Genomic DNA, 22,193 nt, shown 5'->3' on the forward strand with positions numbered 1-22,193 from the left:
ATTAACAGAACAGTAGAATAGATATTCACTCAGAACTGTATTAACAGAATAGTAAAATAGCTAATCAGTCCGAACTGTATTAACAGAACAGTAGAATAGAAATTCACTCAGAACTGTAATAACAGAACAGTAGAACAGATAATCAGTCAAAACTGTATTAACAGAACAGTTTAATAGAAATTCAGTCAGAAATGTATTAACAGAACAGTAAAATAGATAATCAGTCAAAACTGTAATAACAGAACAGTAGAACAGATTATCAATCAAAACTGTATTAACAGAACAGTAGAATAGATATTCAGTCAGAACTGTATTAACAGAACAGTAGAATAGAAATTCAGTCAGAACTGTAATAACAGAACCGTAGAACAGATAATCAGTCAAAACTGTATTAACAGAACAGTAGAATAGATATTCAGTCAGAACTGTATTAACAGAACAGTAGAATAGAAATTCAGTCAGAAATGTATTAACAGAAAAGTAGAACAGATTATCAATCAAAACTGTATTAACAGAACAGTAGAATAGATATTCAGTCAGAACTGTATTAACAGAACAGTAAACTAGCTAATCAGTCCGAACTGTATTAACAGAACAGTAGAATAGAAATTCAGTCAGAACTGTAATAACAGAACAGTAAAATAGATAATCAGTCCCTACTGTATTAACAGAACAGTAGAATAGGAATTCAATGAGAACTGTATTAACAGAACAGTAGAATAGATAATCAGTCAGAATTGTGTTAACAGAACAGTAGAATAGATAATCAGTCAGAATTGTGTTAACAGAACAGTAGAATATGTCTGTCTGCCTTTCCTATCTGTCGATCTGCCTGTTTTATCTGTCTATCTGCCGGTTTTATCTGTCTATCTGCCTGTTCTATCTTTCTATCTGCCTGTTTGGTCTGTCTATCTGCTTATTCCATCTGTCTATCTGCCTTTTTTGTCTGTCTATCTGCCTATTCTATCTGTCTATCTGCCTTCTTGGTCTGTTTATCTGCCTATTCTATCTGTCTATCTGCCTGTTCTATCTGTCTATCTGCCTGTTTGGTCTATCTATGCTAGTCTCTCTAACCGTGATTCTAAGTGATTTTAAATAGCCCATAGCGTGACTAACGATAAAAACATGTTAAAATCCGTGCAGAAACGTCCTTGGGAAAGACAAATGAATTTTCGTCAGAATAATTAACTTAATTAACTAATTCAACATGAATATTCATGAGTGGGGGTTATTGAAGTCTCTTCCTGCTGTCTGGCTGTGCTGAGCAGAGCAGTTCCCTGGTAATAACAATCTCCCCAATGACCCCCTACTCCCTACAGGGAAGTATGTGTCGAGTGGAATAGACTAAATAGTGAACTAGGTGTATAAGTAGGGTACTAAATGGGGAATAGAATGCTATTTGTGCCTCAGGCGACTCATTTACATTCTGCTGTGGAATGGAGCTGTTAATGGCCTGTCCAATGGCAGGGAGTGTGTGTGTGATGTGGGGGCATGTATGTGACCGTACATGAATGAGCACATTGTTCTCTACTTTTCCAGCATGTGCCCTCAACACACACACACATATATCACACACACACACACACACACATATATCACACACACACACACATATTTCACACACACACACACATACATATATCACACACACACACACATACATATATCACACACACACACACATATATCACACACACACACACACACATATATCACACACACATACATATATCACACACACACCATATATCACACACACACACACATATATCACACACACACACACATATATCACACACACACACACATATATCACACACACAACATATATCACACACACACACACATATATCACACACACAACATATATCACACACACACACACATATATCACACACACAACATATATCACACACACACACACATATATCACACACACAACATATATCACACACACACACAGGTTGAATGGATGTATTAGACAGGCTTGTATGTATACTGATATAGGGCTGAGCTGTCACACACACACAGGTTGAATGGATGTATTAGACAGGCTTGTATGTATACTGATATAGGGCTGAGCTGTCACACACACACAGGTTGAATGGATGTATTAGACAGGCTTGTATGTATACTGATATAGGGCTGAGCTGTCACACACACACAGGTTGAATGGATGTATTAGACAGGCTTGTATGTATACTGATATAGGGCTGAGCTGTCACACACACAGGTTGAATGGATGTATTAGACAGGCTTGTATGTACACTGATATAGGGCTGAGCTGTCACACACACACACACACACATATATCACACACACACACAGGTTGAATGGATGTATTAGACAGGCTTGTATGTATACTGATATAGGGCTGAGCTGTCACACACACACACACACACATATATCACACACACACACAGGTTGAATGGATGTATTAGACAGGCTTGTATGTATACTGATATAGGGCTGAGCTGTCACACACACACACATACATATCTCATCCGTGAATGTGACCGAGACAGGGATTGTGTGTGTGTGTGTGTGTACCACAGCAACATACACACCCCGCCATCACACAGGAATTTCTTGGCACTGATCCTGACCTGTCGAAACTCTCCTGGGTCGACAGACTGTTACACATACACAAACACACACACACAACATATGAACGCAGACCCCTGGAGGGCATCTCTGAAGGCAGTAAGGTGTGACGGAACAGGCTGGCATTGATGCCCGGGGATACCTGCCTTGTCATGACTTGACACACACACATGCACTCACAACACACCCACACAGACTCTCCATGTCACTACCCCCCACGCCTCAGCTGGGTCGTCCAGAAGACTTCATTACAAGCGTTCCAGTATGGGACACGGATAGAGACAGAGACAGGGAAAGAGAAAAGATGAAGATCATTTACAAAAAAGTATTAAAATCTATTACAGACTAGACTGTTAAAGACTGTTGACTACCCAAACCCCTAGTTTCACCAAACACATTCAACAAGGTACTGGACAAAATCCAAACCCTTCAACAAAAACAGACCTGTGGTGTTCATAGTGTACCAAACAAAATAAAAACATTATCAAAACACAAATTGAAATTAGCCTCTATTAAACACTTCCGGTTCTGGCACGACCCAATATTAGTGCTGTGCCAATACAACGATTTAATGTAAAATCGCGATTATTTTTTTCACAGTAATGTATCTTTATTCTGATCTCTAGGATCGATGTTTATTTATTTATTATGCCGTCGACAGCCGTCTTTTAAATTACTGTAGCGGTCGCTGAACAAACGTGTTTCTTTAACAATAATAAATGTGTATATATCACAAAATCTACCTGCTAAAATCCTGTTATTGTATTCGTCATTAATAAGAAACTAGAAAACAGTATGCTGTCATTTTACTTTGTTTTATTAATTTATTCACTCAAAATGTTCGCGCCAAAGCGGTAATGACTTTTACGTTAGAACATTTCTGTACACGTGTTGTTTGGTGATATGAGGTTAGAAACGTCCTTTCGATAATAATGTCGAGGTAAGTAAGAAATAAACTGTGGCTATAAGTTTTGTGTTGTCCATACTTTATACTGAGAAATGCTGGTAGTATCTTTTAGATGACAGCAACCCTGTCGTGATAACTTGATAGACAAGCACATCAGCTGTGGAGAGTTGCTTGCTCAGTCTTGTAATGGAAAGCATTGCATTAGCTGTGTATCCGGCTGTCTAATTGGTTGTTTTCTCGCGTTTCTTCCGAATTCATTCAAATGGAAAATGCCATTGCTATCTAGACTAAACTAATTGTCCGGTTTGTTTCGTCAGTCAGACTAACATAAAGTTATGTGCTCGCAAATGTTTCGCTTGTGCAGCAACAAGCTCATACTTTCACTAGTTAGCCAATAAGCAGTAATGTTGTGCTTCGCTGAACGACGTTGTCACATGATCGCGATGATGTCCTGCATAAAAGATGGTCGCCACATACTTCTTATCATTTATAAAAACCCGTATGTCTTGAAATTTGCCTTGTGCTTACTTTATTATGATCATATTAGTTGTACGGACCTAATTTGACTGCTGTCTCAATCTCCTAGCAATATCGTTTTATGCAGACTTTCTATTGATTTTTAATGGGAGTAAACAAATTATATTATAAGTTACATGAATGTGTTGTCAAATTAAAGAGGAGTACGTGCTCATTAAAACAAAGTTAACTTGTTATTGTAATTTGGTTTTTGTGCTGTTTGTTTGAAATGTGTGAGAAAATATGATTTATTTGAGAATTTTCAGTAATCAACAGCAGCGTTCTAGAATTCTATTGGGTTCTAAAGGGTTACATTTAGAAGTTCTAAGTCATTTCAAGTTGAGTGGTTATTTTTTAATTAGGGGTTGCCCATGGGGATTAGCTAAAGATTGTCCATTCAAGTATATAGCCTAATATTATTTGAGGTTTTCTTTAGCACTTCATTAAGTATCGTGATTCAGTTGTGATATTGTGATTAATCGTGATGTATTGAATCGTAACGTGTATCGTGATAAATATCGTATCGCAAAGTACTTGCCAAAAACCACCCCTACCCAAAATGAAATAAGGCCTTCTGTGATATCAAAAAGAAGATAAAACTCAGTCACTTTCAGGACGCTACAAATACTCAAATAATTAATAGAATCCGTTGCACTATATGATGTGGTATACATGGTTCTGGTTGTGATATGTGATGTGATATACATGGTTCTGGTTGTGATATGTGATGTGATATACATGGTTCTGGTTGTGATATGTGATGTGATATACATGGTTCTGGTTGTGATATGTGATGTGATATACATGGTTCTGGTTGTGAGATGTGATGTGATATACATGGTTCTGGTTGTGATATGTGATGTGATATACATGGTGCTTGTTGTGAGATGTGATGTGATATACATGGTTCTGGTTGTGATATGTGATGTGATATACATGGTGCTGGTTGTGAGATGTGATGTGATATACATGGTTCTGGTTGTGATATGTGATGTGATATACATGGTTCTGGTTGTGAGATGTGATGTGATATACATGGTGCTGGTTGTGATATGTGATGTGATATACATGGTGCTGGTTGTGAGATGTGATGTGATATACATGGTGCTGGTTGTGAGATGTGATGTGATATACATGGTGCTGGTTGTGAAATGTGATGTGATATACATGGTGCTGGTTGTGAAATGTGATGTGATATACATGGTTCTGGTTGTGATATGTGATGTTATATACATGGTTTTGGTTGTGAGATGTGATGTGATATACATGGTGCCGGTTGTGATATGTGAGGTCCACTCACCAAACTCTCCCAAAATAAGAAAAATAACCAGATGACAGTTTATATTTTAAATTAGGAATATGTCGCCCCCAGTAGTTCTCCCAGTTCTCAGGTTCACAAATCAATCAATCAATCAAATGTATTTTTAAAGCGCTTTTTACATCACCAGTCGTCACAAAGTGCTTTTACAAAACACCCGGCCTTAAACCCCAAGAAGCAACAGTAGTGTTGAATTTCAGTGGCTAGGAAAAACCCCCTAAGAAGGCCGAAATTTAGGAAGAAACCTAGAGAGGACCCAGGCTCAGAGGGGTGACCAGTCCTCTTCTGGCTGTGCCAGGTGAGATATTAAGAGTCCAATTGGAATAATTAATAAATGCATGTGGGCTGAGTCCAGAGTCTATTTAAACTTAGTCCAGGTCAGGAGCATGACCAGGTGGACAAGTACAGGAACAACATGGGAGAGGAGGGAGGTGTCAGCACAGTGGCAGCTGAAATCGTCGGGTATCGTCTTGATCAGGTATCTGTCTCAACCTTGGGGCTGTGACAGGGGGGTCCAGTGACACTGTGGCCCTATCCAGGGGAGGACCCGTACAGGGCCCAACAGGCAGTAAGTCAGTCCACCCACATTGCCAGGCATCAACCAAAGGGACACCCACCAACCGCAACCAACCTGAAAGAGGGCAGAGTATTGCCAGCAGAGTACAGCCCAATTACACAAGTGTGCAACAGAGAGACAACAACAAGCCAGTGACTCCACCCCCGAATGGCATTGGAGGGAGGGGATCCCAGTGGCGATGAGAGCCCACCTGGCAAGACAGCAAGGGTGCACAGTATCATGCCTTTCTGGTCACCTTTCAAGCCCCTGGGCCAGACTACACCTAATCATAGACCATGTTGAAGAGATGAGTCTTTAGTAGACACTTTAAAGTTTGCACTGAGTTTGCATTTCTAACCTTAGTTGGCAAATCATTCCACAGTAGTGGAGCTCTATGAGAAAAGGCCCTGCCTCCAGCTGTTTGTTTAGAAATTCTAGGTACAATTAAAAGGCCTGTAGGTATATATGGCTGGATCATTTCAGCGAGGTAAGTAGGAGCAAGTCGATGTATTGATTTATAGGTTAACAATAAAACCTTAAAATCAGCCTTAACCCTAACGGGCAGCCAGTGTAAAGAGGCTAGTACTGGAGTAATGTGTTCAAAGTTCAAAGGGTAACGCCAAGGTTTCTTACAGTTTTTTGGGTTACGACCAGGCAGCCTTCGAGGTTCACAGTGAGATCTGCCAATAAAGCTCTTTGTTTCTTGGGTCCTAAAATGAGCATTTCTGTTTGTCTTGAGTTTAAAAACAAAAGGTTCTCTGTCATCCACTTCCTAATATCTGAAACGCATGCTTCCAAAGTAACAGATTTTGGGGCTTCATTGAAATATATGTGTGTCATCAGCATAACAGTGAAAATGTACATTGTGATTTCTGATTACATCGCCCAGAGGCAGCATATATAGTGAGAACAATAATGGTCCCAGAACTGAGCCTTGAGGAACACCAAAGCATACCTTTGACTTGTCAGAGGATATGCCATCCACACTAACGAACTGATATCTTTCAGATAAATAAGATTTAAACCAGGCTAGAACATGTCCACATAGCCCAATATGGGTTTCCAGTCTCTCTAAGAGAAGGAAGTGATCAGTAGTGTCTAAAGCCGCACTAAGATCAAGAAGCAACAGGACGGATGCGGAACCTTTGTCTGAGGCCATTAGAAGGTCATTTGTTACCTTCAGGAGTGCAGTCTCAGTACTATGATGGGATCTGAAACCGGACTTGAGTATTTCATAAAGGTTATTTGTCTTTAGGAAGGCATTCAGTTGTTGGGAAACAAATTTTTCTAAGATTATTGAGAGGAACGAGAGGTTCGATTTTGGCCTATAATTGTTTAATATGTCGGGATCCAGATTCAATTTGAGGCTTAATATCCACTATTTTTAGTGAGTTTGGTACCCATCCAGAGGAAAGGGAGCAATTTATTATGTTCAGCATTGGCTGACCTAGCATAGGAAATAGCTCCTTAAGTAATTTTGTTGGAATCGGGTCTAGCTGAGAATTTGTGGGGTTTAGTACAAATTATAAATTTAGTGGGATCAAAAAATTCAAGTGTTCCCATTGACACCTGGTCAGGGAGGTTCAGGACATTCTCAGGACAACTGAGATTTTGGGGACTATAACTATTTAAGGAGGAGTCAGTTATTTGTGTTCTAATGGTGATGAGTTTTCATCAAAGTAGTTCATGTATTCATTACAGCTACAGTGAAGACCCACTTCACTTGTTGAGTGTTGCTTTTTTGTTAACTTTGTAACTGTATCAAAGAGATATTTTTTGATTGTTTTTGTTCACCTCAATCAGGTTGGAGAAATAAGCTGATCGAGCAGACGTGAGTGATTTTCAGTATTGTAGTGTACTGTCTATCCAGGCTAGTCTAAATACTTCCAACTTGGTGGAGCGCCACTTTCGCTCCAATTTTCTGGAGGCTTGCTTGAGTGCTCTAGTATTGTCTGTGTACTAGGGATCAAGTTTCTTGTTGCGTATTTCTTTAGTTTTTAGTGGTGCAAACGTATCTAAAGTATTTCGCAGTGTTGAGTTTAGATCCTCAATTTGATGAGCAAGCTTGGAAAAATATTAATAAATCTATTTGTAGTCCGAGAATTTATAGTATGGCTTTTGAAACTCATTGTTTGCTTCTTGTTGTTTCTTGTTTTAACGGTAAATGTAATAAGACTGATCCGATTATCCATGATTTTTGGGGAAAATTATTAGATCTACAATATCTATTTCTCGTGACAGGAGTAAATCTAAGGTGTGATTGTGGCAATGTGTTGGACCTGAGACATGTTGGATAAAACCCATTGAGTCAATTATGGCTTCAAAGGCTTTTTGAAGAGGATCATTGGACTTTTCCATAAGAATATTGAAATCCCCAAAGATTTGAATACTATCTGCCATGACTACAAGGTTAGACATGGCAGATGACCACTGGTCTTCTGATCTCCTATCACCCTGGTGTCCCCATTTGGACAGTTCCCCACAGCAAACGAACCCTGCACACAGTTAGGTGTGCCAGTTCTCACAGGTGTTTTATGTTTTGGTAATTATGATTGTTATTTCTGTGCTTGCTTTTCTTTGGTTCATGGAGTGGTACTGTTTTGCAGTCAGCTGTGTGCTTCTGGGCAATGTAAGTGCTACAGTCTACTTGCTGTGCTTTAGTTCTTAGTCTTCTAGCCTAATAGTTTATCAGGTGGTATCTGTTTCTTATGTCTTGATAGTGTATTAGGTGGTATTTGTTTCTTATGTCCTAATAGTGTATTTGATGGTATCTGTTTATGTCCTAATAGTGTATCAGGGTGGTATCTGTTTCTTATGTTCTAATAGTGTATTAGGTAATATCTGTTTCTTATGTCTTGATAGTGTATTAGGTGAGTTCTGTTTCTTATGTCCTAATAGTGTATTAGGTGGTATCTGTTTATTATGTCCTAATAGTGTATCAGGGTGGTATCTGTTTATTATGTTCTAATAGTTTATTAGGTAATATATGTTTCTTATGTTCTAATAGTTTATTAGGTAATATCTGTTTCTTATGTCTTGATAGTGTATTAGGTGAGTTCTGTTCTCTAGCCTTTTCTGTTGGTAGCATTCAGTGTTGTTAAGATGCTTTAGCCTTATCCTGTTTTACCATTTATTTTGGCTAGGTTGTTGTTTTGGACCCTTGCCCTCTGTAGCCTTTTGTTCAGCCTGTGCGATCAATACACCACCTACACCTGAGCCTGCACCTGTGTCTCAAGTCTGTTCCTTCTGCACCCTCTGTGACAGAATATAATGGATGTAAAGCTGAATTAGGACTACAATTGTTGTAATTTTGTTGTAATGTACTTATACTGTTCAGTGACAAAGTTTAATCTAATCTTAATGTGAATTAGGACTATGGTGGATTTAGGGCTGAATTAGGACTATGGTGGATTTAGGGTTGAATTAGGACTGGTGGATTTAGGGCTGAATTAGGACTATGGTGGATTTAGGGCTGAATTAGGACTGGTGGATTTAGGGCTGAATTAGGACTATGGTGGATTTAGGGCTGAATTAGGACTGGTGGATTTAGGGCTGAAATAGGACTTTGGTGGATGTTACGCTGAATTAGGACTATCAGCCCCATGGTTTTACACAGCTATATTATTGTCCTGGGTGAGTAGGGTCAGTTCTCCTTCTCCCTTGTAAATCTAAGGAATGCACTCTCTAAATTTTACTTTTCTCCTGCCAGGCTTTCAACACCTCCGGAGGACCAGGCTTGAAAGACTCATTGCTGTCCCTGTCCCAAGTCCTCCTGGTTGTGTTGCAGAGCAAACCAATACCTGACGATTCTAGCTGCCAGTCTGCTGACCAGCCCCTCTCCCCCTGGTTGTCCTTGTCCATCTGGTCATGCTTCTCACCTGGATTGGGTTTTATAGACTCTGGACACTGCCCAAATGCATTTATTAATTATTACAACTTGTAATCCCTAAATTCTGCCTTAGGGATAGGGTAAGAAGCTCAGTCATCCGTGAGGAACTCGTAGAAGAGCCGCTGCTCCTTTGCATCGAAAGGAGCCAGTTGAGGTGGTTCGGGCATCTGGTAAGGATGCCCCCAGGACGTCTCCCTAGGGAGGTGTTCCAGGCACGTCCAGCTGGGAGGAGACCTCGGGGTAGGCCCAGGACAAGGTGGAGAGATTATATTTCGACACTGGCCTGGGAACGCCTCAGGATCCCCCAGTCAGAGCTGGCAAATGTGGTTCGGGAAAGGGAAGTTTGGGGTCCGCTGCTGGAGCTGCTGTCCCTGCGACCCGATACTGGATAAGCGGATGAAGATGAGATGAGATGAACTTGTAATCTTTAAATGTTCACCTGGCACAGCCAAAGGAGTACTGGTCACCACTCCGAGCCTGGTTTCTCTCTAGGTTTCTTCTTAAATTTCGGCCCCCTTTAGGGAGTTTTTCCTAGCCACTGTGCTTCAACACTTCAACTATGTACAGACTCAGTGAGCATGGCCTTGATTATATAGACAGGCCACCACATGCAGGCAGACCTGGCTCTCTAGAGAAGACACTCTGCTCACACCTTCTGTAATATGAGGTGGAAACAGAGCTGCCCTTCTTAACCTCCTGTCGACTGTGTGATCACATTAGACACATAGAAGAAGCATAACACCCTGCATTGGGCTTGTCACAGCCCAAATCTGGTAGGTAGACTGAAACTACAACCCAATGCTGCTGTAACTCACCGTATGAGTGCTGGGCACACATTACTTTCATACAGACCTGTCTTAAAACCCTGTGGCATGTCACTGGGATATAGAAAGGCGTCAGTGACATCATCAGCAAAAATGTATTTACACATTCTGTTACCAATATGTTCTACTGCCCTCAGATATTTCCAAGCTCAATTATCACCATAGATACGCCTGCAGAGGAGGAACAGACGCTCAGAATTTCACCTGACAAACAAAACTTGTGATATTAGCTAGAGTTTTTTATTTTTTGCTTCTCTGCCTCCCTCTCATACACCTTGTCATGCAGACATATGCACCACCCCACCTGCTGTTCCCTTCACAAGTGTGAAAGAGAAATTGTTGCAGTTATTTGCAGTATTCTGTCTGAATGTGTAAAAAGTAAATTACAATCAAGTCCGTCTTTAAAAAATAGATTTTGTCATATGGAGACTGCATAGAAAAATTAAGGTTACAAATTACTATTGTCAGATTGTAAATGAGTTAATTCAGGCAGAGATGGGGCGAGAGTGATTATGGTAGAGATATAAAGACTGACGGCAGCCTGGCTCAGCCTCCACAGTCCGATCTGTTTCCAGGGACAAATCTGCATTGTCTCTGAAACTGGAAGAATGATGCCAAATTACAGGGCATTTTCATCCCCAAAACTGAAAGCAAATAAAACGGATTCTCAAAAAAACACATAAATGTAGAAAATGCTAAGAAATATCCATATTCTCGTAAAACATATGCTATGCTGGTAGGAAAAGACAGTAAAATTATCAATCAGTGTATTAATCACTATTCATACAGGGATAGTAACTAGAATGACCGACCATGATAATAACATTATAACCTGTTTATATAGGGACAGACTGTAGAACAACCATGATAATAACATTATAACCTGTTTATATATTGACAGACTGTAGAACAACCATGATAATAACATTATAACCTGTTTATATAGGGACAGACTGTAGAACAACCATGATAATAACATTATAACCTGTTTATATAGGGACAGACTGTAGATCTACCGTAATAATAACATTATAACCTGTTTATATAGGGACAGACTGTAGAACAACCATGATAATAACATTATAACCTGTTTATATATTGACAGACTGTAGAACAACCATGATAATAACATTATAACCTGTTTATATAGGGACAGACTGTAGAACAACCATGATAATAACATTATAACCTGTTTATATAGGGACAGACTGTAGAACAACCATGATAATAACATTATAACCTGTTTATATAGGGACAGACTGTAGATCTACCGTAATAATAACATTATAACCTGTTTATATAGGGACAGACTGTAGAACAACCATGATAATAACATTATAACCTGTTTATATAGGGACAGACTGTAGAACAACCATGATAATAACATTATAACCTGTTTATATAGGGACAGACTGTAGAACAACCATGATAATAACATTATAACCTGTTTATATATTGACAGACTGTAGAACAACCATGATAATAACATTATAACCTGTTTATATAGGGACAGACTGTAAAACCAGAGTTGTGACCCAGTCCGAATGAGTTTTTAAAACCAGAGTTGTGCCCCAGTCTGAATAAAAAAATGTAAACCGGCGCAGCACCTCAGTGTTAATGAGTGCTGCATTGGAGGATCAACTGTAGAAGAAAATGAAAATATGCATCTTTGAATAAGAACAAACAGCTTTTTTTGCCCAACAATGAATTCCACAAAGACAACAACAACAGATCAACAGTTAAATTAAGCAAACACTTCCTACTACATGTAGGAGCGTGCTCTACCATGAACGTGCTCTACCATGAACGTGCTCTACCATGAACGTTCTACCATGTACGTGCTCCACCATGAACATTCTACCATGTACGTGCTCTACCATGAACGTGCTCTACCATGTACGTGCTCTACCATGAACGTGCTCTACCATGAACGTGCTCTACCATGAACGTTCTACCATGTACGTGCTCTACCATGAACGTGCTCTACCATGAACGTGTTCTACCATGAACGTTCTACCATGTACGTGCTCTACCATGAACGTGCTCTAACATGAACGTGCTCTACCATGAACGTGCTCTACCATGAACGTTCTACCATGTACGTGCTCTACCATGAACGTGCTCTACCATGAACGTACTCTACCATGAACGTGCTCTACCATGAACGTTCTACCATGTACGTGCTCTACCATGAACGTTCTACCATGTACGTGCTCTACCATGAACGTGCTCTACCATGAACATGCTCTACCATGTGAGCTGCAGGGACCAGATTTGCCAAGTCAAGTCACTCAGGTCTATGCTGGGCTACTTATCTGTTAGCAATGACAATCAGAGTCAATTCCTGATTTCTGAAGACACCAGTGGCTTATTTATTTTTCAGGACATTCCAAGCAGTTGATTTTTCTATGCCCTTTTGTGCCATGATTTTAATTGAGTTCCTATTTTCTGTTAGAATCCAAATTGCTTTCTTTTCTTTCATAAGCAGCTCCTTAGTATTCATGTTTGATTATGCCAACTGCCACCAAAAACAGACTCCAAAGACAAACGCAAAGGATTCACAACTCATTCATGTGTGAACAATCAATGCAACAGAAAACAACTGATCAATTAGAAAATGTTAGACCCAAATATGCCATGACATAAAATGTGAGATGGAACTTGGACATTGCTGTTATTTCTATAACTTTTATTTCACACTATATATGTGTATATATACATATATATAGTGTAAAATGTTTTCCTCTGTTCTTTCAAAAGGAAACATCAAAAATAACATGTTGTCTTACCTGAAAAGAGGGCAGTGGCAATGATTGCCAGCAGGACAATGGTAGACAGGCGACATATTTCCATAGTAATATTTCCACAGAAAAGACTAAAATGTGTGGCCCACACGTAGGTTACAGAATTGTTTGATACTCTCCAAGCTTGTTTTAAGTAAAATACAGTATCAGTTTCAGACCTTGACTGACTACGAACTGACAATGAATGTTACAGGAGTCTTTATAATCAGCCTGCCACAGACACAGAAGTGAAAAACATAGTTAGATAATTCCCTGTGGTATAGTGTAAAAGTTGTTATATTAAATATGTCGGGGGTTGACTTGAACATACTGTATAACAATTATTGATCATACTTCTGATGGAAGTAAATGCTGCTTAGCACAATAAGATTTTAAATACAACATTGTATTTGTATTGTACATTTGTATTGTGCATTGTATTACAGCACATGAACAACTGTATGATGAGATGCCTGTCAACCTAGATAACAGCAGTCCTGTGAAACAATGCAGCGCCATATGTGGCTGTAATTGCTAGAACAACACAGATGGAGGACTTCAGAACCATGTCACACATCTTTCACTGCTGGACTAACTGGACATCCCAGATGCAAGGACTACACATCCCAGATACTGTAATCACTAATACAATTAGATTATCACACATGTAGAATTCAACAATGTCTATAGCTCTATACCCTCAAGACTAATTAGATTACATTATCATGGAACTATACCCTAAAGAAGACTAATACAATTATGTTAGCATAGCACTATATCCTCAAGAAGACTAATACAATTATGTTAGCATAGCACTATATCCTCAAGAAGACTAATACAATTATGTTAGCATAGCACTATATCCTCAAGAAGACTAATACAATTATGTTAGCATAGCACTATATCCTCAAGAAGACTGATGCAATCAGATTTACATTAGCATAGCACTATACCCTCCAAACGAATACAATGAGATTAGCATAGCATTATAACCTCAATACTCTCATTAGAACAATGGACTACATGGCTGTAATTATTGTGCTCTGGGAGATTGCGATTCACCATTCACATTTATTGCTGTGTTTACAGAACATGAGATTAAAATATACTAACCTGCTCCAGAAGACCTTTCTGGTGATATCATTGACCATGGTGTCATCTGCCTGGTGATATTATTGATAATAGTGTCCTCTGCCTGGTGATATAATTGATAATAGTGTCCTCTGCCTGGTGATATTATTGATAATAGTGTCCTCTGCCTGGTGATATTATTGATAATAGTGTCCTCTGCCTGGTGATATTATTGATAATAGTGTCCTCTGCCTGGTGATATTATTGATAATAGTGTCCTCTGCCTGGTGATATTATTGATAATAGTGTTCTCTGTCTGGTGAAATTATTGACAGCAGGGTCCTTTGGTGAAATTATTGATAATAGTGTCCTCTGTCTTGTGAAATTATTGACAATAGGGTCCTTTGTCTGGTGAAATTATTGACAACCGTGTCTACCCAGTGGAATAATTCCATGCGCAGCCTCAGTGTCTTTGAGAGCTTGTGTGTTGATTAAAACAGCAGTGCCAGGGACTGTAAAACAAAACATTCAGTTAACATGACATATGTTGAATGGGACACAGTGATGACAGTTAAATCCATGAAAGATGAATTTATAAATTGGCAAAGAAATCTCTCCCTCTGACCCTATCTCTCTATCTCTCCCTCTCTCTATCTCTCTATCTCTCCCTCTGACCCCTCTCTCTATCTCTCCCTCTTTCTATCTCTCCCTCTCTCCCTCTTTCTATCTCTCCCTCTCTCTATCTCTCCCTCTCTCCCTCTTTCTATCTCTCCCTCTCTCTATCTCTCCCTCTCTCTATCTCTCCCTCTCTCTATCTCTCCCTCTCTCCCTCTTTCTATCTCTCCCTCTCTATCTCTCCCTCTATCTCTCCCTCTCTCATTCTCTCCTTCTCTCATTCTCTCCATCTGTTGATCTTTCCACCTCGCCCTCCTTCCCTCCCTCTCTCTCGCTTTCAATCTTCCTGTCTTTCAATCTCTCCATCTTCTTTCTCTCGTCTCAGTCTCTATCCCCCCTCTCTTTCTCTCGTCACCTCTCCATTTCTCTCTTTCTCTCGTCACCTCTCCATTTCTCTCTTTCTCTCGTCACCTCTCCATTTCTCTCTTTCTCTCGTCACCTCTCCATTTCTCTCTTTCTCAACCATATTATGATTTATTACTGTTAAAAGACAAGAGAACTAATTAGTGATGTAATTAATTAATATACATTTGCATATTTGCATTTGCAATTAGTGCAGTCGAGTGATTGGAGAGAGATGGGGAGTTTGACTCATCAGATGTGTGTGTGTGTGTGTGTGTGTGTAAGTGCTTGTTCATACAGGATTCAATGTATTTATTCTAAGTGAATAAATTCTAAGGGGTCATCTCTGGTCTGAAGTAGGGATACTGTATATGGAATAGGCTATCATCTCTGGTTTAAAATAATGACGTATATAGGGAATAAGGTGTCATCTCTGCTCTGAAGTAGTGTAGTACACAGGGAATATGGTGTCATCTCTGCTCTGAAGTAGTGTAGTACACAGGGAATATGGTGTCATCTCTGCTCTGAAGTAGTGTAGTACACAGGGAATATGGTGTCATCTCTGGTTTAAAATAATGACGTATATAGGGAATATGGTGTCATCTCTGCTCTGAAGTAGTGTAGTACACAGGGAATATGGTGTCATCTCTGCTCTGAAGTAGTGTAGTACACAGGGAATATGGTGTCATCTCTGCTCTGAAGTAGTGTAGTACACAGGGAATATGGTGTCATCTCTGGTTTAAAATAATGACGTATATAGGGAATATGGTGTCATCTCTGCTCTGAAGTAGTGTAGTACACAGGGGATATGGTGTCATCTCTGCTCTGAAGTAGTGTAGTACACAGGGGATATGGTGTCATCTCTGCTCTGAAGTAGTGTAGTACACAGGGAATATGGTGTCATCTCTGGACTAAAGTAATGTACTATGAGGGAAATAGGGTGTCATCTCTGGACTAAAGTAATGTACTATGAGGGAAATAGGGTGTGATTTCTGGACTAAAGTAATGTACTATGAGGGAAATAGGGTGTGATTTCTGGTCAGAGGGAGGCTGATTATAAAGGATTCTCCTTGTGACAAGGTCATTACCATGTTTGTGTGCGTGTGTGTGTGTGTGTGTGTGAGTGTGTGTGTGTGTGCGTGTGTTTGTGTATCAGCGTGTGTGTGTGCGTGTGTGTGTGTGTATCAGCGTGTCCGTTTTAACAGAGACTAAGGGGTAAGTGCAGGAAGCCATGTCCCCAGCCAGATGTGTCCCAGGGTGGCTTTGGCCAGGTGCCATTAGGACCATTATGCCTCCATGGGTGTCAGTCTGCAGCAAACCTATCAATATTGCTGTATAACACCACCTATCAGTATTACTGTTTAACACCACCTATCAGTATTACTGTAAAACAACACCTATCAGAATTACTGTATAACAACACCTATCAGTATTACTGTAAAACAAGACCTATCAGTATTACTGTAAAACCAGTAGCTGTGCAGGAAGCACTTAACGATTTAAAACCTTAACTTTTGTACTCTCATAACCAATATTTGGACAATGACTACATTTTCATCATTTTGGCACAATGGATTTGAAATGAAACAACTGAGATGCAATTGAAGTGCAGACTTTCAGCTTTAATTGAAGGGGTTGAACAAAAATATTTCATGAAATGTTTAGGAATTGCAACCATTTTCATACACAGGCCCCATATGGGGGTTCAAATGTCATTGGACAAATAAATAAAATGTTCATTTTTAATATCCTTTGCAGGCAATGACTGCTTGAAGTCTGGAACACATGGACATCATCAAATGCTGGGTTTCCTCTGTTGTGATGCTTTGCCAGGCCTTTACTGCAGCTGTCTTTAGTTATTGTTTGTTCATGTTTCTTTCTGCCTTATGTTTTGTCTTCAGCAAGTGAAATGCACAGTCGATCGGGTTAAGATCTGGTTATTGACTCGGCCATTGCAGAATATTCCACTACCTTGCCTTAAAAAACTACTGGGTTGCTTTCGCAGGATGTTTTGGGTCATTGTCCCTCTGTTAAGGGATGTGCTGTCCAGTCAACTTCACTGAATTTGGCTGAATCTGAGCAGACAATATATCCCCATACACTTCAGAATTCATCTGACTGCTTCTGTCTTCTGTCACATCATCAATAAATACTAGTGACCCAGTGTCATTGCAAGCCATGCATGCCCATACCATCACACTGCCTCCACAGTGTTTTACAGATGATGTGGAATGCTTCGGATCATGAGCCGTTCCAAGCCTTCTTCATCAACCTTCTTCCCATCAATCTGATACAGGTTGATCTTAGTTTCATCTGTCCAAAGAATGCTGTTCCAGAACTGGGCTGGCTTTTTTAGATGTTTTTTGGCAACGTTTAATCTGGCCTTTCTATTCTTGAGGCTTATGAATGGTTTGCACCTTGTGGTGAACCCTCTGTATTTGCTCTCGTGAAGTCTTCTCTTTATGGTAGACTTGGATAATGATATGCCTACCTCTTGGAGAGTGTTCTTAACTTGGCTGGATGTTGTGAAGGGGTTTTTCTTTACCACAGAAAGGATCCTACAATAACCCATCACTGTTGTATTCAGGGGACGTCCAGGCCTTTTGTGTTGCAGAGCACCCACCAGTTCTTTTTTTCTCAGAATGTACCAAACTGTTGATTTGGCCACTCCTAATGATCCTGCGATCTCTCTGATAGAATTTTTTTGCAGCCTAAGGATGTCCGGTTTCACTTGAATTGAGAGCTCCTTTGACCGTAGGTTGTGGGTTCATAGCAACAGCTTCCAAATGCGAATGCCACACCTGGAATCAACTCCAGACCTTTTACCTGCTTGATTGATGAAGAAATATTGAAGGAATAGCCCACACTTGCCCATGAATATTAATGAGCTGTAATTCCTAAATCCACTGTAAAACAACTTTAAGCTGACCATCCCGAAGTCACGGTCACTGTTGACAGCCCTTCCAATCGGCTTTATGGATGTATTTATATAATAGATCATTATGGATGTACCTATATTATTGATCATTATGGATGTATCTATACTATTGATCATTATGGATGTATCAAATATTTGATACAAAATCTGCTATGCATTTTTTATTCAGTTGGATCAAATTCAAAATGATGAGTTTGGCAAATGACTAAAGACTCTGTTTTGCATTAATCATTAAAATCAATCCATCAAATGTATTTATAAAGCCCTTTTTACATCAGCAGTTGCTTTTACAAAACACCCAGCCTGAAACCCCAAGGAGCAAACAACAACAGTGTTGAATATCAGTGGCTAGGAAAAACTCCCTAAAAAGGTCAACATTTTGGAAGCATCCATAAAGTGCTTCACAAATTTTGTTCAATATAGTAAATCGTGTTTAACCATGAATATACTTGTTATATATGATATAGACCGGTTAAGAATAATAATGATAATGACAGTGGGACTATATAATATGTCCCAGTTCAGACACAGTAGGACTATATATTATGTCCCAGTTTGAAGACAGTAGTCTTATGTTATATGTCCCAGTTTAGAGACAGTAGTTTTATATGTCCGAGTTGGGAGACAGTAGTCTTATATTATATGTCCCAGTTGGGAGACAGTAGTCTTATGTTATATGTCCCAGTTTAGAGACAGTAGTTTTATATGTCCGAGTTGGGAGACAGTAGTCTTATATTATATGTCCCAGTTGGGAAACAGTAGTCTTATATGTCCCAGTTGGGAGACAGTAGTCTTATATGTCCCAGTTGGGAGACAGTAGTCTTATATGTCCAAGTTGGGAGACAGTAGTCTTACATTATATGTCCCAGTTGGGAGACAGTAGTCTTATATTATATGTCCCAGTTGGGAGACAGTAGTCTTATATTATATGTCCCAGTTCGGAGACAGTAGTCTTATGTTATATGTCCCAGTTCGGAGACAGTAGTCTTATATTATATGTCCCCGTTTGGAGACAGTAGTCTTATATTATATGTCCCAGTTGGGAGACAGTAGTCATATATTATATGTCCCAGTTCGGAGACAGTAGTCTTATGTTATATGTCCCAGTTCAGAGACAGTAGTCTTATATTATGTGTCCCCGTTCGGAGACAGTTGTCTTGTATTATATGTCCCCGTTCGGAGACAGTAGTCTTATATTATATGTCCCCGTTTGGAGACAGTAGTCTTATATTATATGTCCCAGTTGGGAGACAGTAGTCTTATATTATATGTCCCAGTTTGGAGACAGTAGTCTTATGTTATATGTCCCAGTTCGGAGACAGTAGTCTTATATTATGTGTCCCCGTTCGGAGACAGTAGTCTTGTATTATATGTCCCCGTTCGGATACAGTAGTCTTATGTTATATGTCCCAGTTCGGAGACAGTAGTCTTATATTATATGTCCCCTTTCGGAGACAGTAGTCTTATATTATATGTCCCAGTTCGGAGACAGTAGTCTTATATTATATGTCCCAAAGCATCTGTCCATTTTTCTTTTATGGAGGAAAGGTTGATGTGAGTAGTTCTGCTTCCTTGGCCGTCTGTTTGATGCAGCCTCCCGGTGCCCATTACCAAGATGCCAGATGATCAGCGCGGGATGGTGGTCCCACGGGACGGGGACACGTGACTGCTCCCCGCCACGAGACGTCAGTGGCAGATGGCATGGGTATCGGCTCTGGTAGTTGGCATGAGTGTCATTTCTCAAAGCGAGAGAGAGGGAGGCAGAGAGTGAGCAAGGTGGAGAAAAAGAGAGAAACGTGGAGAGAGAGTGGGGGAGAGAGAGTGGGGGAGAGAAAGTCAGCAGTAAAGGAATTATTTTGTCATTTTGGTAGCTAGAGAAGACAGAAGAGAGAGTGTGGCGTGGAGCAGAGAGAAGGGAGGCCTACTAGAGAAGATGAACGGCACCCTTTGACTCAGAGTCTATCAGCAGGTAATACTTCAGTCACCAAATGACAGGGATATTTTTATAACAGAAGAATTCAGAGATGCTGATGCTTGATTGTTGGAGACATTCCACATTGGCAAAAGAGGCACATAACTTTAGTAATCTCTGAAGACTCTCCTCCCAGGAAGACCGCATCTCAGTCACATGATCGTTTGACTTTGGCAGGCTACGTAGTGTGACCGGATTAACCTTTAATTGTGTTGACTGTGTTGCAGCCAGGAGGGACTATGTTGACTCTACCATACGAAGAAGCAGATATGACGTGCGAACCCCGGTTTGGCAGCAACTATCCCCGGGGGAGTTTACCAGACCTGGAGCGAGACCCGAGACACATCCTGAATGTCACGTCCAACCAGGTGAGAGAGGGAGAGGTGGAGAGCATGTCAGAAAAAGAGGGTGAGGAGGAGGAGGAGGAGGAGGAGAGGGAGGACGACAACCAGCAAGATGATAACGGGCTCCCCAGAAAGAGAGGACAAAGAAAAAAGAAGGTTCTTAAAGGAAGACTGGAGAGGGTTAAGGTACGTCGACACGAGGCTAACGCCCGAGAACGCAGCCGAATGCACGGGCTGAACGATGCCTTGGAGAGCCTGCGGAAGGTGGTCCCCTGCTACTCCAAGACACAGAAACTGTCCAAGATAGAGACCCTCCGTCTGGCCAAGAACTACATCTGGGCCCTGTCTGAGACCCTGTCTGCAGGGAAGAAGCCCGACCTGCTGGGGTTCGTCCAGACGCTGTGCAAAGGCCTGTCCCAGCCCACCACCAACCTGGTGGCCGGATGTCTGCAGCTCAACGCTCGCTCCTTCCTCGCCGACCACAATGGAGAGGTGTCGTACCCCAGCAGGACCAATTACGACAACATGTACCCCTATCCAGGCGCAGAGCTGGGTACGCCCCCAGGACACGGCTGCAGGGTGACGGACAGTGCCAAGCCCTCCTACCACAACCGGCACTACAGCTACGGTGGCCCGTATGACCCACACTACAACCACACCTCTCCTGAGGATGGCCGGGGAGTGGACCACCTCGATGCACAGATAAGTCCTCCTCTGAACTTTAACGGGATCTTCTCGGTGAAACATGACGACCCGGCGGAGTACAGGAAGAGCTTCGGCATGATGAGGTACAGTTCTCTGCCCAGCCGCAGCTCAATCAGCCAGGCCTCCATGTGCCGGGTGTCGCCGGAGGACCGGTTCCCCTATGACTTACACCTCCGGCCCAGCGGGCCGACCTTCCCAGCAGGGACTCAGCAGGAAGAGCTCAATGGAGCCTTCCTTAATTAATTGGGCTGTTAGGAGGCTGCTGTTCCTCGGTTACTATTCATTTAAACAGATTCCATGGAGGAATCACACTTTCAACGCAAGTGTTGAAATCACACTAATTCCTTTGTTCATATTCATGTTTATTAATGTTCATTTTAATAATTCTTATGTTTTTTGGATTTCTTTTTGGATTTAGGTCATCTATGTATACATTTGTTTATTTATTGACACAGATAAATCAAAGTTTGTCACAATTGACAATGGTTTCATTGTTAACAATTGTATTGTTTTTAAAATTGCTGTAATATTGATTCTATAACTGAGTAATTAACAGATAAAAAGGGATTACAGAATAATTATAGAAAGTTGATGAGATCCCCTCAGATGTAAGTTATTATATGGTGAATATGGTAAAAAAAAAAAAATGTTTGATTTCATTAAATTTCTGTAAATATAATATTGCCTTTTGTTTGAATGTAAACACAGTATTAGCAATAACAATGAGTTGAGCTATGCAACAAAGACAC

At 40.5% G+C, this 22,193-nt stretch overlaps 1 protein-coding gene across 2 annotated transcripts; it reads left to right on the forward strand.

The window, feature by feature from the left end:
- Positions 1–3,479: 3,479 nt before the first annotated feature.
- Positions 3,480–21,805, forward strand: LOC105009249 (neurogenic differentiation factor 6-B). 2 transcript variants are annotated; one of them, XM_020043623.3, is made up of 2 exons: positions 3,480–3,544; positions 20,623–21,805. In XM_020043623.3, exon 2 carries the CDS (start codon positions 20,635–20,637, stop codon positions 21,685–21,687), a length of 1,053 nt encoding a protein of 350 aa, XP_019899182.1. In that variant the 5' UTR covers positions 3,480–3,544; positions 20,623–20,634; the 3' UTR covers positions 21,688–21,805. The 2 variants fall into 2 exon arrangements, with proteins under 2 accessions (XP_019899182.1, XP_019899179.1); XM_020043620.3 differs by lacking the exon at positions 3,480–3,544 and adding an exon at positions 20,304–20,392.
- The last annotated feature ends 388 nt before the right edge of the window (positions 21,806–22,193 follow it).

Source organism: Esox lucius, chromosome 3, assembly GCF_011004845.1.
Source record: "Esox lucius isolate fEsoLuc1 chromosome 3, fEsoLuc1.pri, whole genome shotgun sequence".
Taxonomy (NCBI): domain Eukaryota; kingdom Metazoa; phylum Chordata; class Actinopteri; order Esociformes; family Esocidae; genus Esox; species Esox lucius.

Coding starts and splice junctions, on each gene's coding strand:
- LOC105009249 (XM_020043623.3), top strand. CDS start 20,635: ATGTTGACTCTACCATACGAAGAAGCAGATATGACGTGCGAACCCCGG.